Below are 16,354 nucleotides of genomic sequence, written 5' to 3' on the forward strand. Positions count from 1 at the left end.
CAACTGAATTACGGCACCTCTGGGTGAACAAACACTCATCAGACCAATGACTAACGTGTTTCTCTGAGCTACTTTCTATACTAGCTACCTACTCAATACTATATCAATACAATCTAATGAGAATTTATTAAGTACCTACTACATGTAGGATATATAATAACTATTATATGTACACGGTACAATTGTGATGGGAGCTCAGAGACAGAATGAAAAACAGTTATTTACCTAAAGGAGCCAATGTTCTACTACTACAGTTCAAGAAATTCCCCATCCTCATTTCTAACCAGTAACTAGTATGAGTCACTAGAATTCCTGAAGAAGAGAAAAGGCAATGCCCCTGGCCACAAGATAGCCACAACAAAGCAGCCTCTAAACTCTACACTCATAGCATCTTTGGCTCAAATCCAATCATTTTAAACCATCACCTTCCACAATGATATAAACTGTTCAGACTTTGAAAATTAAGTTCTTTTTAAAAAAATCTAATCCTAGCAGCACTCTTCGATGAGTCCCTACCCCTACTAGGCAACTCAGACAGCACTTCACCCTTGAGGCTTTATGCTTGTCAAAGTGGTCTGCCTCTTCCGAGAGCTCAGATTTTTCATATCCTTCCTGGAACTACCTTACCATTTCCCTCTATTCTAGGATCCTCTCCAAGAAGTATTCTTTAATACTACCAACAAACACATCTGTATAACTGGAAATCTGTTACCCATAAAACTACATTAACCAGGAGCCCACTGACTTCCTGTCATTCCATACTTCCTGTAGATAGAGGGATAAATTCAGTGGGAGTTCATGGACTGGCCTCTCTGCTTCCTGTCAGCAGCTGTGGTGGTAAGCGGGGCTTTTGAAAAGGTTGATTAGCCATAGGCACGTCCTTTTATTTTGTTACCTTTTTTATTACTTTATTTCTAATGATCATTAATAAATCTCTTAAAATATAACATTCTACATTATCATAGATTAATTTTTTTCTTCTAATGGATTCATCTCAGCCTTAATCCATATTTCTAGCCACTCACTTGGGATGGGAACAGAAAGGAACACTACTACAAACAATAACTCTTTAAATAATAACCAATCAGCAAGCAGAGATTAAAACTGATGAAACTAGGGACCTGCCAACCTAAGAGTCGAAGAATCATTTCAGATCAAGGTGATCTACTATTTGCTTCCCACACATTCTGACATCTTTTGGATAATACTCATCACTTGTCAAGGTCTCAGTTGGGCATCTGGCACTATCTGGTACCTCTGATCTTCCAAAAACCATTCCCATATATCCTGAGGATTACTTATGCTCCCACAATGCTATAATAAAGATTCATTTAAATCTTGAGCCAGCTTATGTGAATGAAAATAAATGGGTTTTTCCTTAAGCATTAGAATCAAGCATGGCTAACAGGCAGAACAATAGTCTGTAGGCCAGTTCTGAGGAACTGAGATGGAAGCACCATGGAACCAGATGGTGACATCTATTTCTGCTGTTTAACCCATATGTTCCTCTTTCTGCCAACCCTACCACCTGTGTTAGCTTCTTGGTTACAGCAGTTCTCCATCAAGCAGAACAGTGCTCCTCAGGACCATGACTTGCTTAGAACTGTATTCACATGGTAAAGCTTTCCTGGGGCCAAAAAGTCCTGTGGCGAAAGTTGGACCCAAGCTGGGAAGTACAGTTTGATTCTCATCCCTGTGACAGCAGCTGTAGTTCTGTATGCTGAAAAATCTTTGGCATAAAGTCTATAAATAATTGTAATGTTTACATTTTCTCAAATGTGGACAATTACAGTGACTTTACATAATTGACTGCTAATGATGTAGCCTTTAAGTATGCTGTTTCGCTTCCTAAGATGCTCTTTCTATGTTTCTGTATTTCCTGCTGAAGGCAGGGAGGGAGCTTCTCAGGATGGGTCCTCCTTGTGGTTCACAAGTTAAGTACTTGGGGCTAAGCAGCAGGAAGGATGATATTTGTGTTTCATAGACACAAAGCCTGACAAGGCTGATCTGCAATGTTTGAGGAAAGAGATTGTGAAAATCAATCAGGACTTTGTGAAAAGCACTTGCAGCTCAGTAAAAAAAAAAAAAGAAAGTGATATTAAGCTCCTATTTTTTTCTTCTAGGATTATTTTTTTTCCTTTCTTTTTTTCTAAGCCCTTACCTTCTGTCTTGGAACCAATACTGTGTATTGGTTCCAAGGCAGAAGAGAGGTAAGGGCTAGGCAATGGGGGTTAAGTGACTTGCCCAGGGTCACACAGCTGGGAAGTGCCTGAGGGCAGATTTGAACCCAGGACCTCCCATCTCTGAGACTGGCTCTCAATCCAGAGCTACCCAGCTGCCCCCTCTAAGATTGTTTTTAAAAATTCAGGGGATATGCTTTAAGAAACCTATTCTCCAGAACATGGATATGGATTCCTCTTCTTGACATCCAGACAATCTTTCTATAGTGCTCCATCATTTTTCAACTAGCCTGGGTCTTGTTCCTATGCTCTCTATGGTTCTACTTCAGTCCTGCCCTAGATACTTCTACAATTCAAAACTGGTTCTGATTCCCTTTGCTTGCTCTACTTTACCTCAGATTCCAATCTGATTCTGCTCTAGCCTCATCCACTTATCAGCTAGTCATCGAACTCCTCAGACTTAGCAACTTCCCTGGCCTGAGGCAATTTCTTTTACAGAAGGCATAAAGTTAGGAAATGATCACATGCCCTCTGTATAAAAACATGGCTTTTGAGGTACCTTAATTGAATTGTTTCAATATACAAAAAAGATCACAGGAGAATCCTTCTAGTCTCATCTCAACTACCTAAGAATGGATCATAAGAACTACTCTAATACCTGGTTTGTACAGAAAAATATTCAGGCAAAGTCATCAAGAGTTTGTGTTTATTTCACAATTGCATATAACCAGACTTAGTTGATACGTTGTTTGGTTTTGCTGAACTGCTTTCATTTTCTATTTTTCTTTTTTTGTTGTTGTAAAACCTTACTTTCTATCTTTGAATCCATATTAAGTACTGGTTCTGAGGCAGAAGTGCCATAAGGGCTAGGCAACTGGGATTTAGTTTTGCCCAAGTTCACAAAGCTGGAAGCCAAATTTGAACCCAGGGACTCCCATGTCTAGGCCTGGCAGTCTATCCACTGAGCCACGTAGTTGCCCCTTCTTTTTCTTTAAAAAAAATTTTTGTTACAAGTGACAGCTCTGGGTGTAGGAAAGGATTAAGGGCTCTGTCCTGAAATAAATGTGATATGAAAATGGACAATAAACAATTAAAATTTTAAACACTATTCATTTCTCTTTAAGATAGGAGGAGTCTTGCAAGTTGCTTCCACAATGCCCAAAGTAAAAAAACAATTGAAATAAACTGTTCTCTTCCAAGGTGAATCATTCATACTCTTCTAAGTAAATGCCTTCCCAGAGTCAAGTCTAGAAGGTCAAGTCGTCTCACTGAGGAGAATCTGGCTGTTCCAGTCAGCCAGAAGTTTCTTCCTCCTTGCTTTGATTAGGAGAGTTTCATTAGGACTATGGAACCTGAAAGATTTAGAGTTGAATTCAAATTTCTATACATGGTAATAATATTAATGGTTCTGATGTTTGTTACTATCTGATGCACAATGGCAAATAAAATCATCCTGGGGTAAGCAGTTATGTTCAGAGAAGAAGGATGCTGAGTAAATCTATTTTTGAAAGTGTTTGAGCTCATTTCATTCATAAAGAGGGCTCAGTTCTATTACACATTTTAGTTTTTTTACACAAAATTTCCCTTCCCCTATTGTCATTGCCACAAATAGCAGGTCCCTTGGCACATCCCTTTTCTAAGTTAAAAAAAAAAAAGTAACTCTTATCTTCAGGTAAAAATGTCAAAAGTGACAAAAGAAAGCTACCAGTTTGTCCCCACAGAGAGCCAGCCCAAGATCCATTTTTAATCTTGTGCCTTTTAAGGAACAGCTCATAAAAGAGCAATATGCTCTTTCTCTTGCTGGTGACTGACCAGGGAATATCTGAGAAGGAAGATTCTGTCCTAACAGTATGAAACACCAGAGGGAGGGACCTTAAAGATGGAAATGCTACTTTCTAGACTCAATCTTATTCTCTCCACCTGACCCCCTAGACCCACAATGGCTCAGCTGGCTGCTCAGTCCCCTGAAGAAGACAAAATATATTCTGCTTGCTATTAAACAAGGATCAGAGATAGCCAAAGTAATGAAGAAGGAAGAAGAGGGTGGCCTTTTCTCTATTCTTAAACTACTAAACTACTTTTTTCCTTCAGCTGTCTACATTAGATGGAAGGAATTTTGTGTGGATCTCAAGTTCATCTTCCTCAGGGTCATTCCATTCACCCTGAAAAGTGAACACTCCTAAGGGAAATCTGCAAATGAGGATAAATTAGAGTTCTTTTGAAGAAATGTTTTGTACCTCCTTGAGTTTGACTCAGGATTGTACAGAAAACATGGCAAAAGAGATACAAAGCAGAATTTGCCTTAGCATAATGATGGATTTGATTTTGATTCCAGAAAACAAATTCACTACATTTCTACTCTAAGCTTCCTCACATACAGGATTTGTTCCTGGGACCCTGAAGCTAATGAACACAAAGTTTCTTCATATTTTCTCTAGTGACATTGATAAATTATAGCCTAGAGGGAAATAAAGCAAGTAACTAGGAGTCACACAAAGGGTATGTTTGCCGAACAGTCTGATAAGATTCGAGAAGTATTGAAACCATTGACCTAGAATGGCTAAGTCCCCCAAAATGAGCAAATAACTTTTCTGAGGTCAGGGTTTCTTGCATAATTCTGCATTTCAGGAATAAAGCAAATTCTATTCTTTCTCAATAACATGCTTACCTGAGGTATGATAGAAGGAACATTAGACTCCAAGTCAGAAGACCTGAGTTTGAGGCTCGGATCCCTCACTTACTGTGTTAGCTTAGGCAAATCATCTAACCTCACCAAATCTCTGTTCTTTCATCCATAATAAAGGGATAATAATACTTAATTATCTTGAGAGATTGAAGTATGGAATGGGCCTTGTAAACTAGAAACTATGACATAAATCAGAACTATTCCTGTTGCTGTTTGAACATTCATTCTGGACAGGTAACTTATAGAAACAATTGGCCAGCAAGGGCAATTTTTACATATGGATTTCACATTGACATAGTACTGGGAAACCTGGGCTAGGATAAAACTCTTTGGTTCATTTCAAGTTTGCCACATCTCTCCCTCACAGCAAAATCTAGAGAACAGCCAAGGGAAAAGTGACCTTTCCCAGGGAGTCAAATGAATGAAGCCAATAAATGGCTTGATTTTCTATATGTAGCGTTGGCCTAGATGTTTACCTTGGACCTAGATGGATGTCACTTCTTGCTATCCTGTGCAAAAGACCCAAAATAGATTCCTGTTTTTTACTTTCCCAATTCTCTTGAGGTTTTTCATCTCAGTTTGCCAAACCATCTTCCTCTTCAGTGCCAAAGTGTCTGACCCTGGCTCACCCACTCTAATGCCTTCCAGCCAGATTTCCTCAAGAATATATTCCTATATCTGGCCATGAGAAATTGCTCTAGGACTATGATCATGCCTGCAGAGTAATTGTGAGCAATTAGTACCAGTAATATTTTTTGATGGAAGAGTAGGAGAAGAGGCAACATCTGTTCTCTGACATGGGAGAATTGGAGGCATTACAACTTCGGCCAGGAATTGTCATTACCTGGGCACAAAACAGCTTGTTTTCTTACACTTCAGACCTATTCACTTCATGTTTTATGTTACAAAGTCAGGAATGTTAGCTCTCTGGACACTAATTTCTTACTTCTTACAAATAGTTACCCCTAAAAACTAGTGGCCGTCATCAATCTGTCACTTCTCCATTCCCACCTTTTTTACCCTCTTCCCTCCTTCTCCCTCCCTTCTCCCCTTCCCTCCCACTCACTCCCTTCCTTCCTTCAAGCAATGATTGCCAGTCTTTACTAGAAGTTGTTTTCTGATAATATAAATTCCTTATGTTGGTGAAAATTCTACCCAATGAAATTAACATCTCAAAACCCATTCAATATAACACAACTGTCAAGGCCCCAGAGAGGTACCTCAGTGTCTGAGATGTTGCCATTCAGAGCCTCGATGTTTGGGTCTCTCCAGTCTTCCCCAAGTGAAGGGATGTAATTGTCTGTCAGAGCATCCCAAACTCTGAAAACAAAGAAAGCTTCTTGTTAGCAGACATCTGTGGCCAGGCTCTGCCTGGGGGAAGGAAGAATTCAGCTAGAGAAGGAGAGAGGCTTCTCTGTGTGCCAGGCTGAGATCATCTGCCTTCCAGCATGCTTGGTCAAAATGGCCTAAAAATCACATTAGAAGGAAAACATAGCAGGAAGGAACAATGCTAAAGGGCTCAGGACACACTGGTGCCAGGTCAGGATTGAGTTATCCAAAGTCAGGGCAATTTCTTGTCATAAAACACTGACAATGAAGGCTACAGATAAACAGAGACTTGTGTTTGGGCTTGAGCATGAATCTTCCCCAAAAGCAGGTGCATGGTTCACATTCTGTGGCCCTAAGTAGTGACTTATTGGCTTCCTTTCCTATTAGTAGGCAGAAGTTTGTAAAGCGCTGCAGGAAGATTTCCTAGATGAATGACCCTCTCTCAACTAAGGTCAGGGCCTTCATATAGTTTGCACAGGTCCCAAGAGATCTACTACCTAATATATCAAGAAAATTAACTGCCTCACAGAAGCTAAGCTGCATAATTAAGATTCCTCCAATTCTTGTTTAATATTAATAGTTTGCCCCCAAGACATGGAGGGCTGGCATAACACTGGCTTCCTCAAGTTGATATTCTGAAACAGCAGGTCCTGAATACCTCACATGGAGTTATTCATAAAAAGAGGTATATCATAAAAAGTACTTGGCTAATAGATAGTTATCTCTTTACAATTAATTTCAACTGAAGAGACAGGGGAAGAGTTGATCCTCTTTTTACATTTTTGTTATGTTTTTGCTTTTTCTTTGTATCCCTAACACTTAGCAGTATCTGACCCATAAGAAAAGTTCAAAAATGTTCGTTGATTAATTTTAAAATTTGATGTATTATGGGAAAAGTTTGTTTTTTTAATAGTTATTATTCAATACATTGAATCCAGAGGATATCCTGTGAAAAATGGGTGTTTCAGGAGGATTTTAAGCACTCATTAAAATAAATAATGAAGTCACAAATATATGCTTATTTGTTCACCATGAACAGCAATAACCATAATTTACATGTACCCAGAGAACCCTTTCCTGGCACAAAGCGTGTGAGTGTGTGTGTGATCTTTTTTGGTCCCAACATTACACAGATATAAGCCAACATACCATTGAAACATCAAAAGGTGCAAAATAAAATACCAAGTTCCAAGAGTCATGGTATGCAAGGAATTTAGGTAAGACATTCCTGCAAGCTCCTTCCAAGATGTACTATAGAATTGTTAGCTAGCCTGCATACCCAAGAATGCCATGTAACCACATGTAAAATGTTTCACATTCTATACATGAAAAAGCATTGCATACATAGTAACATTGGAAGACATGCTTGTAAAATGCCTGTGCTAGTGTATACCAAAAAAAAAAAAACCTAAACAAAAACCAAAAGAAGGACAAAGGAAAAACTTTAGCACAAACATTTGAAATTGTGCAGATGCACAACAGGAATCATATACATGCATAATATATAAACAAAGAACCCATCCTGGTGCATATAGTCCTCATTGGTGAAGAAACAAAAGACACACCCCAGGAAATATAACAATATAATGGCAGTACTTAGGGCATCCATTTATTCTCTATTTTCCTGCCATTATAAGAGAGCTCTTCAAAAGACTGACTCATCAAATACTCATTAGATTTCTATTCAGAAGATTTCAGAAAGGAATTCTTAAACCCACTAGTTATCAGACTGATAATCTCCTAAACTCCATCAATCCTTGTTCAGCTGCATTAATCCTGTATGAGTCTAAACCTGGGTCACATTAGCATTCCAGTGTAGGAAAAACAAAATGATCAGCTCTTGGTGCTAAAAGCACTCCTCTAAGCAGAGCTGACACTAGCTCCCTCAATCATATCTCAGAATCACAATCTTGACCATCCCACAGAATTAAAAACCCCAGCAATGAACTCTAGCTCCTTTTCAAAATTCTGGTTTCCAAATCTATACAACTTGTTAACGAGACTATACGAGAACCATGTTGGTAGGGGGCAATACACTGACCTTCAGGATTTTCTCTGTTAGGGAGTGCAGTCTAGCTCAAAAAAAGGCAAAAACCTTTCATCCCTATTCTGGGAAGGAAGGAAGATGAAACCCTTGCTATATTGCATCACTTTTCACCTTGAGAATGTTCACCTCCTTAGGATGGTAGCCAAGAGAGCTCTCAAATCCTTAGGGCAGTGTTTCTCCTTCCTGCAGCTTTAACTCATCGGCCTCCCTCCTCCAATTTCTGACCTTTCAATGATGCTTTCTAAGCCTTCCCCTCCTGAGCATTTCTAGCCAACTTCCATCTCTTTTAGATTTTTTATTTTTGCCCAACCAGCCTTTCCTCTTTCATATTCTCACTCTTACTCTCCCCCTCCTTCCACTCTCCCCCTACCTCCTCTCATTTGAGTTTTAGATTCTGCTGAGCTAAAAATAAAAAATAAACCTTTCAAGGGCTTCCTAATCAACTGAAAATTTTTTCTCCCACATCTATCTTGCATGCATTTATCAGTGGTTTTAGAAGACATTATTTAAACATACCAATCAAAACCTAGAATTCTGTTTGTGCCAGAACAATGCAGGTATGTACTTGGCAAGCCTGGGTTAATCCTTTTAACTTGGGGTCCTTTATGGGATACAAAGAGAAATGGTACCACAGAGAGCTTCAAGACACCACACCCAGATATCTGCCACTACCCTGGGCCCCCAGCAATGAGTTAGTTGCATTATTAAAGGGAGGGCAAAAGCCTTTTAGGGACAACTGGTTTCTTAAGAATATAATAAGTGAGGGTCATTGTAGAAGCAAAGACTATAGCAATTGGGCAGTTGGCAGCAGCAATAATAGGACTTTGTGGGGGATGGGGGGGAGAGAAAAGGCAAGAGGAAGGCCAACTGAAAGAGGCTAAGAGGAAGAAATACAAAGCTTTCTGTGAAAGGAGCTGAAGTGTTTCTCTCCCTAGAGAGATTGTTGATCACATCATAGGCACAACTTTTGCAAGTGAAGTTGTCTTGATTAAAAGGTAGCCTAAGATGGATTGTGGAGTTTAGCTTTTCAGAGAAGGAACCAGGCAATTTAGCATTGTCTTAGGGAAAGGGGAACCTTGAATGCTATCTTGTAATTCATTATTTACCATCCATAAACTGCACTACTTATAGAAAACAAGGATAAAACAGATGCCCTCAGCTGAACCATTACCTTTATCCTATTATCTAAGGCTCATTGTGTTTGCTTTTTAGGCCTGCAGCTACCTTATACATCAAAGAAAGCTTCTTTGAAGATATTTGTGAAGAACTGGCCAAAGGCTAGGGAAGGATGGGATGTGACTAAAGGTGAAGTGGGGACCCATAGGAAGGGGAGTATGCAATGGATGTGTAAAGACCCTAGGGGACAACATGGCCCATTTCTCAATCCACTCGAAGGAGATTTAACCAACCTGTCAAGAGTGGCAAAAAGCTTTGTGGAATTTCCACACTGATCCTAACTTGGTCCCCAAAATAGTTCTTTCAGGATGTCAGGGACACTGACAATATCTGATTTGTACTGACAATATTCTGTTGTAATCTTGAAATCATGTTAGAATTCACCAAATGCCAGCAGTTATTGATTGGCATGTGTGATTCTATGCAATGTCATGCCAATACTCTCATATTGTGAGCTGACTGAATATTATGTTACTTTGTTATGTTGGTCTCTTGTATCTCCTTACTAAGACAGCAAGTTACACAAAGGTGGGGATAGTGACTTACTTAAACTTTGATTCTCACAGCATCACTACTGCGCTTTTCACACGAGATAGTCAATCAGTGGGCCTCAAATGAAGAAATGAATGAATGATGTTAACTTGGAAAAACACAGAACCCGAAAGTAATCAGAGCCCAGAACTAAATACCACAGAGAATCAAAACTCTGGGGCTCTAAGGGACAGTTTCTCTGGGAGAATCACCTCACTAGATGATTCTTCAAAGAACAATAGGGATCTTATACATCTTTTGGGGAACTAAAGCCAGGGAAGTACCATTGATTGACTTTACAATGGGTACAAGGAAATGACGAGGCAATGACAAGGTCAAGACAAGATTGGGGGTGGGGGTGGGGACTGATGCTTTATAATGGATACTAAAGCCAGCCTCAGCTAGGCTATGGGAAAGGATTCTGACACAATGGGAGAAACTTCTAAAGACAAAAAGGGTACCTAAGATTGATTATGTCTAGTCCCACCTAAACTGGGATCATTAAGTACTCTAAAGTTTATTATTTAGCCAGTCCTGTTTTTATTTGAGGTCAGTCTGGGACTTCAAAGCAAGTTCCCAAGGGATAGGGGTATACTTGGAGTTCCTGAAACCCAGTTGACAGTGCCTTAGAACAACTTTATAAGCTTTTCCCTACATATTAATATTATTTTCACCTGACATATAGGAAGATCAACACTGTAAATGGAGAACTAAGTCTTCTAAGGTTACTATATGAGTCAAGATAGAAGGGCGGGTGAAACTGCAGCTGGTGACCATCAGCTGTGTGTTTGTAAATTATATATCTTAACTTCAATTATAAACTGGTACCAAGGTTTGAAATTGTACCACTGTGCTAACTCTGACTAGCTTAAATCTTTAACCCAAGAATTATATTTAAACAAGAACAACTGTGTTAATGGAACCCCCAAGTTTGCTCCAGTCCCTTGGGAACTTGCCTCAAGGGAAGTCCCAGACTGACCAATAAACCTTAAAGTACCCAAATCTCAGCTTAAATGAAATTAGTAGATATAATCAAATCTTAAGTACCCTTTTTGTCTTAGAAGTTTCTCCCAAGGAGTCCAGGACTCCTCCTTCCCTTGTGTCCATTGTAAAGCCAATCAATTGAGCCTTCCCGTCCTATAATTCCTAAAAGGTATATTAAACCCCAAATTGTTCAGCTCATCTTTGGCAGTTTTTCTGGAGACGTTGTTCCCAGAGTCCTAGAACTTTGGCTCTGTGTAGTGGCTGAATCTGAGTATCGTCTCCTTGTCCTGATTAAAGACCTGTTCTTTCTAACTACTTTGATGGTTCTGTGTTTCTCAAGACTAACACAGTAGCCACTGTTTTAAACTTCAACACTCTGACTGCTAGAAATAGGATGAGGGAAGAGGGGGGTTGAGACTGGCTTTTCTTCACTTTTAGTGAGCTACCTAGAGCCTCCTCTCCCTACTGCTTATATGGCAAAGGAGAAACTTAATGATGTCCTCACTATAACCACAAAGAAGCCAGTTTATATTTTCTGATCTCAAAACCACAGGCTATCATTTCCCTGCCCTTCTAAGGTAAAAGATTAGCCTTTAATATCTCTTAGCAGTTGCCTAGTACAATTAAACCTTGGAGTCAGGAAGACCTGAACTCAAATTCTGCCTCAGATACTTCTGTGTGACTAAGGAAAAGTCACTTAACTTTTTTGAAGTCTCAGTTTCCCTATCTATAAAATGGGTGTAATAATAGCAACTACTTACCACAATGTTGTTGTAAGGATCAAATGAGAAAACAGACATTAAGCATTTGGCAAACCATAAAGTGATATATAAATGCTAGCTGCTATTATTATTATTATTAGCAATTTCATTTCCCAGATCTTTTGGGTTTCTGAAATCAGTTCTTCTGATAGCTGTTTATCATTTTGCTTCTCTGCCTTATGTTCTCTTTAAGGAAGTTAGCTGACCAAATGACAAAGGCACTTCACTGAGTTGTCCCAGCATTGCAGTTATTTGATTCTATCCCTGAAGATCTGCTTAGAGAAACTCTTCATTCATCTCCCTAAACACTGAACCTGTCCAGAGATTGTCATGACAACCGCCAGCTTTCACACAAGGAGAGGTAAAGAACAGGAAAAGCATCTGGTACCTTTGTCACAGGGGGTCATTTTATAGCCTGACAAATATCTATAAAAAATCATCCAGTATTGAATTGTGCTAATTTTATGCTGCAAAGGTGCATTTTAATTTTGATTCAGCTTTCCTGAAGATATTTCTGAGTGGTTAGAAACCTAATGCCTAGAAAATGACATTGTTAGACTTCCTGGGCCCTATTTCCTCCTTATATGCTGTACCCTCAAATCATGCTTCATCCTCTACAAGGTTATTCAATCTTTCAGTCTCCTGGATGAAGCCATCAGTGAGGTGGGGAGACAGGAGAAGCAGGAGAAGACTTCCACAAAACACAAATGGACATTTCCTAATCTCTATAAAATGGACATTTCCTGATCTCTGCAAATGGGACCCGAGTGGAGAGAAGATTCTGTCTGCTTGGGCCTAAGATTTCAATGAAGCAGATAAAGATCTAGAAAAAGGAAGGAATTATATGTTGTTGGAAGTGAGAAAAAGTGGCATATTTTATTATCATTTTCAGAGCAGTCTTTGTAAAGTTAGAAGTTATGGTCTTTGGAGGTTCCTGTACTTGCCTCATCAAGACTGTACTCCTTGCCAAAGACTCCAGGCAGTCAACTGAAGATAAATGACTTGCCCAAGATTACAGGGCAAGTGAATGACAGAATTATAATTTATGTTCTTCGTGTTTCCAGTTTATTGCCCCTTGCATTGAGAGAAGAAATTCTTTATAATAATAAAGCCGACAGCCATTCTTTTCACTTAGAGAAATCAAGTAAATTATCAAAAGCTAAAAGTCTAAGGAAAATCTGTGTGAGAGCAAGAATTCTAATTTAATTTAACAACATACAGCATAGGGGGCAGTTGGGTGGCTCAGTGGATTGAGAGCCAGACCTAGAGATGGGAGGTCCTAGGTTCAAATGTGACCTCAAGACACTTCCTAGCTGTGTGACCCTGAGCAAGTCATTTAACCCCCATTGCCTAGCCCATACCACTCTTCTGCCTTGGAACCAATACACAGTAGTGATTCTAAAATGGAACATAACAGTTAAAAAAAAAATATATATATATATATATGTATATATATATGCTAAGCATTTTACAAAACTGGTATTTCAATTGATCATCATAACAGCTCTGGCAGGTAGGTGCCATTTTATTTTTATAGATAAGGAAATTGAGTCAAACAAAGGTTAAATGATTTGCCTAAATATCTGAGGTCAAATCTGAACTCAGATCTTCCTGACTCCAGACCCAGTACTCTATCCCCAGAATACTGATACTAGGTTACTGATGCTACCTGCAAGGTGAATTTTACCATATTAGCAAATTGTACGTAGGACCAATTATATCTGAAATATTATCACTTAATTCCTCCAACTTCTGCTCCCTGTGACAAACCCTCTTGCCCTAAAATCTGTAGATGGGCACACTCTTCCCACTTAAGGCCATGGAAAAAAATGAAAGCAGGACATCTCTCCAGTCTTCTCTTACTCATGACTCACCTTTTTCCTGTATGATTTTAAGAAAACTAATGGATGTTCTTTTTTTCCCCATTTCCATTGCTTCCTTTTGCTTATTCAACAAATTAACTTCTCCTTCAAATTTTTCCTTAAAATTTATGATCTTTCTTTGCTCTAAGATAGTTAATTAGTTTCATAATAACAATAATTGTTAATAACTAGTTTCATAATTTTGGCCCATCCTATCTTTTTGCTTTAATTTTTTCCCTTTTGACATTCTAGGACTGTTTTTCTAATCCTAAATCCTAAAATCTAATCTTAATTACTTTGAGAATATTCATAGAGAAAAAATTTAAATGTCTGACCTTATTTCATCACAATGAATTTAGGAAGGGGAAGGAGAAAGGTGCATGATTTCTAAGAAACAGATGTTCATAGACTTCTAATAGTCACAGTGGCAATGTGAATAGATGATAGGATTTTAAATTTAGTTCTAGAAGAGGCATTAAAGGCACAAGTGTCCAAATGTTTAAATTTACAGATAAGGAAACAGAGACTGGAGTGAACAGTCCAGTGACTGAAGCATGGCTGTGTTGAGGAGTCTGGGAGAAGATATGATCAACCATGAATCTCTGGATCCATGAGGATACTTTGTCAAGGAGACCCCTCTGCCTAAAGACTCTGTTATCTGAAGCATAGGAGGGATGGGGAAATGTGGTAAGATTTCTTACTCCTCATCCTGCAGATTTTCTTCCTCCTCCTGGATCTGCAACTGATTCTTCACAGGGGCCAGGTTCTCAGTCTTGGCATTATAGTTTCGAAAGCACACATTAAGCTTCTCATCAAATTCATTCACAAGATCCTCCATGGACTTGAAGCTAATAATTTCAGAGGAGAAATTCTCAAGCTCAGAGAGAGAGGGGTCCTCGAGGTGGTGGGGGGATGAGCCGTAGAAACATCTAGGTTTCTCATCCCTGTCCTCCGAATAGCAGGGTCGCAAGTCCTCAAACTCTTCATCTAAGCTCACCAATGGGGCTTCCATCTTGAGCAGGTTTTGACCAAGAAGAGCTTTCACGTTGACTTTTATCTGGAAATTTAAAAAAAAAAAGAAGAAGAAAATATGAAGTAGGACTAGCCTTTTTCTCTAAGTTTTCCTAAACGATATTTAGAGCATCATCAATATCCATCTGCAAATAATCTTATTTTCCTTGGTGGAAAACTATCCAACCTTTGGGGTATTCTGTATATTCTAGATGTCATATGTATTTTAGGGTATCTCTTATATTTGAACTTTATAAATAACACCAATATGAGAAACAGACTAAATAACTTCTTGAAGTTGCTTTTTTTTTTTCCTCAACTCTTACCTTCCATCTTAGAATCAATACTAAGTCCTGAGGCAGAAGGGTGGTAAGGCTTAGGCAACCGGGGTTAAGTGACTTGCCAAGGATCACACAACTAGAAGTATCTGAGACTAGATTTGAATCCAGGACCTCCTGTCTCTAGACCTGGCTCTCTATTCACTGAGCCACCTAGCTGCCCTTTGAGGCTGCTTTTAACTGGTGATGCTATCGATCAGTAGGGAGAGAGTCTAAGCTAGCCATGCTGAATACCGTACACAGGCAAGCACTTGTAGGAAACCTGTACCTTTACTTTCTTAAAGGCTCATTTTCTAACACTCATTTATCACTTACCATGTATCATTCTATATTGTCATCATCTTTGAGAAGCTATGTGCATGTCATCTTGGACTTTTCTTCTCCCTCATCAAAAACACCCCATCAGTTTCCAGGTCCTGTTGATCCTGCTTTCATACCTCCTCCTTTCCACCCCCCACTGTCAGCACTCTATTTCAGTTTCTCGCCTGAACTATTGTAATAGCCTCCAAAGTAGCTTTCTGGTCTATTCTTTCTTTACACTGCAGTTTAAGTAATGCACAATTGCATATTTGTTACAAGTGTTGTTTTTCTTTCTTTTTCAGTGGGTGAGATGGAGAGGCGGGATAGAAAAATATTTTTGCTAAATGAAAAAAGAAAAATAATAAAGTAACCTAAAGGTTTGATCATGTCACCCTTTGCTCAAAAGCCTTTAGTGGTTCCCTGGCAATAAAATACAAAATTTCTTAACTGATTTTATTCAAAGCCTTGGACAAGCTGGTTCCTATACCCTTGTAGCCCTTGTTCATCCTCATTGTGGACTCCTAACTATTCTTTGATTCTGTCTTCTCCCACCTTGGTGCATTTGCACATGCCATCTTCTATGGCTAGAGTAAACTCATCCTATATAATTTTACCTGTTGAAATTCTCATCTTTCTTTAAGACAGTTCAAGTACCTTTTCCACAAGCCTTCCCTGAGCTGCCCAACTAGAAGAGATATTTGAATTTCTAATAATTTATTCTGTTTGACTTCTAATTTGCTTATAATCACGATCTAAGCAGTTCTATAGATATTTGCATATACCTCTCTTTCCTCCACTAGACTGTAAACTCTGTAAGGGGAGACACCATGTTGTTTTTCATTTTTTCTTTCTTCCTTCCCCCAGCACAGAACACTACAAATACTCAGTACTTAATGTCTGGTAAATTTGTTTAAGTGAATTCGGCAGCACATTCGTCACAGATTTTTATCAAATAAATTCCAACTCTCTACATACTATACTATGATACAAAATGGCGACCAAATCCATGCTGGCCCACGTAAGTGCTCCCACAGTAATGAGTCTGTTCCAGGATAGACAACTGTAGTCACAGCCATGGAAAAGAAATAAGTAGTCAACAATGACTACAAGCTTTGTTCTTAGTCTCCATTTGCAGAACTATAGAACTCT

At 39.0% G+C, this 16,354-nt stretch overlaps 1 protein-coding gene across 5 annotated transcripts in view; it reads right to left on the minus strand.

The window, feature by feature from the left end:
• FEZ1 (fasciculation and elongation protein zeta 1) overlaps window positions 1-16,354 on the minus strand; it is a 67,909-nt gene that overhangs the window by 18,764 nt on the left and 32,791 nt on the right. For all 5 annotated transcript variants that reach the window (XM_016433964.2, XM_016433963.2, XM_056794571.1 and 2 more), the window contains 2 exons: window positions 14,258-14,613; window positions 6,087-6,186 (listed from right to left, as the gene is read on the minus strand). In XM_016433964.2, coding sequence (XP_016289450.1) covers window positions 6,087-6,186; window positions 14,258-14,568 — 411 coding nt within the window. In that variant the 5' untranslated portion in view covers window positions 14,569-14,613. The remainder of the gene's footprint in view (window positions 1-6,086; window positions 6,187-14,257; window positions 14,614-16,354) is intronic.

The sequence above is a fragment of the Monodelphis domestica genome, chromosome 4, assembly GCF_027887165.1.
Source record: "Monodelphis domestica isolate mMonDom1 chromosome 4, mMonDom1.pri, whole genome shotgun sequence".
Classification (NCBI taxonomy): domain Eukaryota; kingdom Metazoa; phylum Chordata; class Mammalia; order Didelphimorphia; family Didelphidae; genus Monodelphis; species Monodelphis domestica.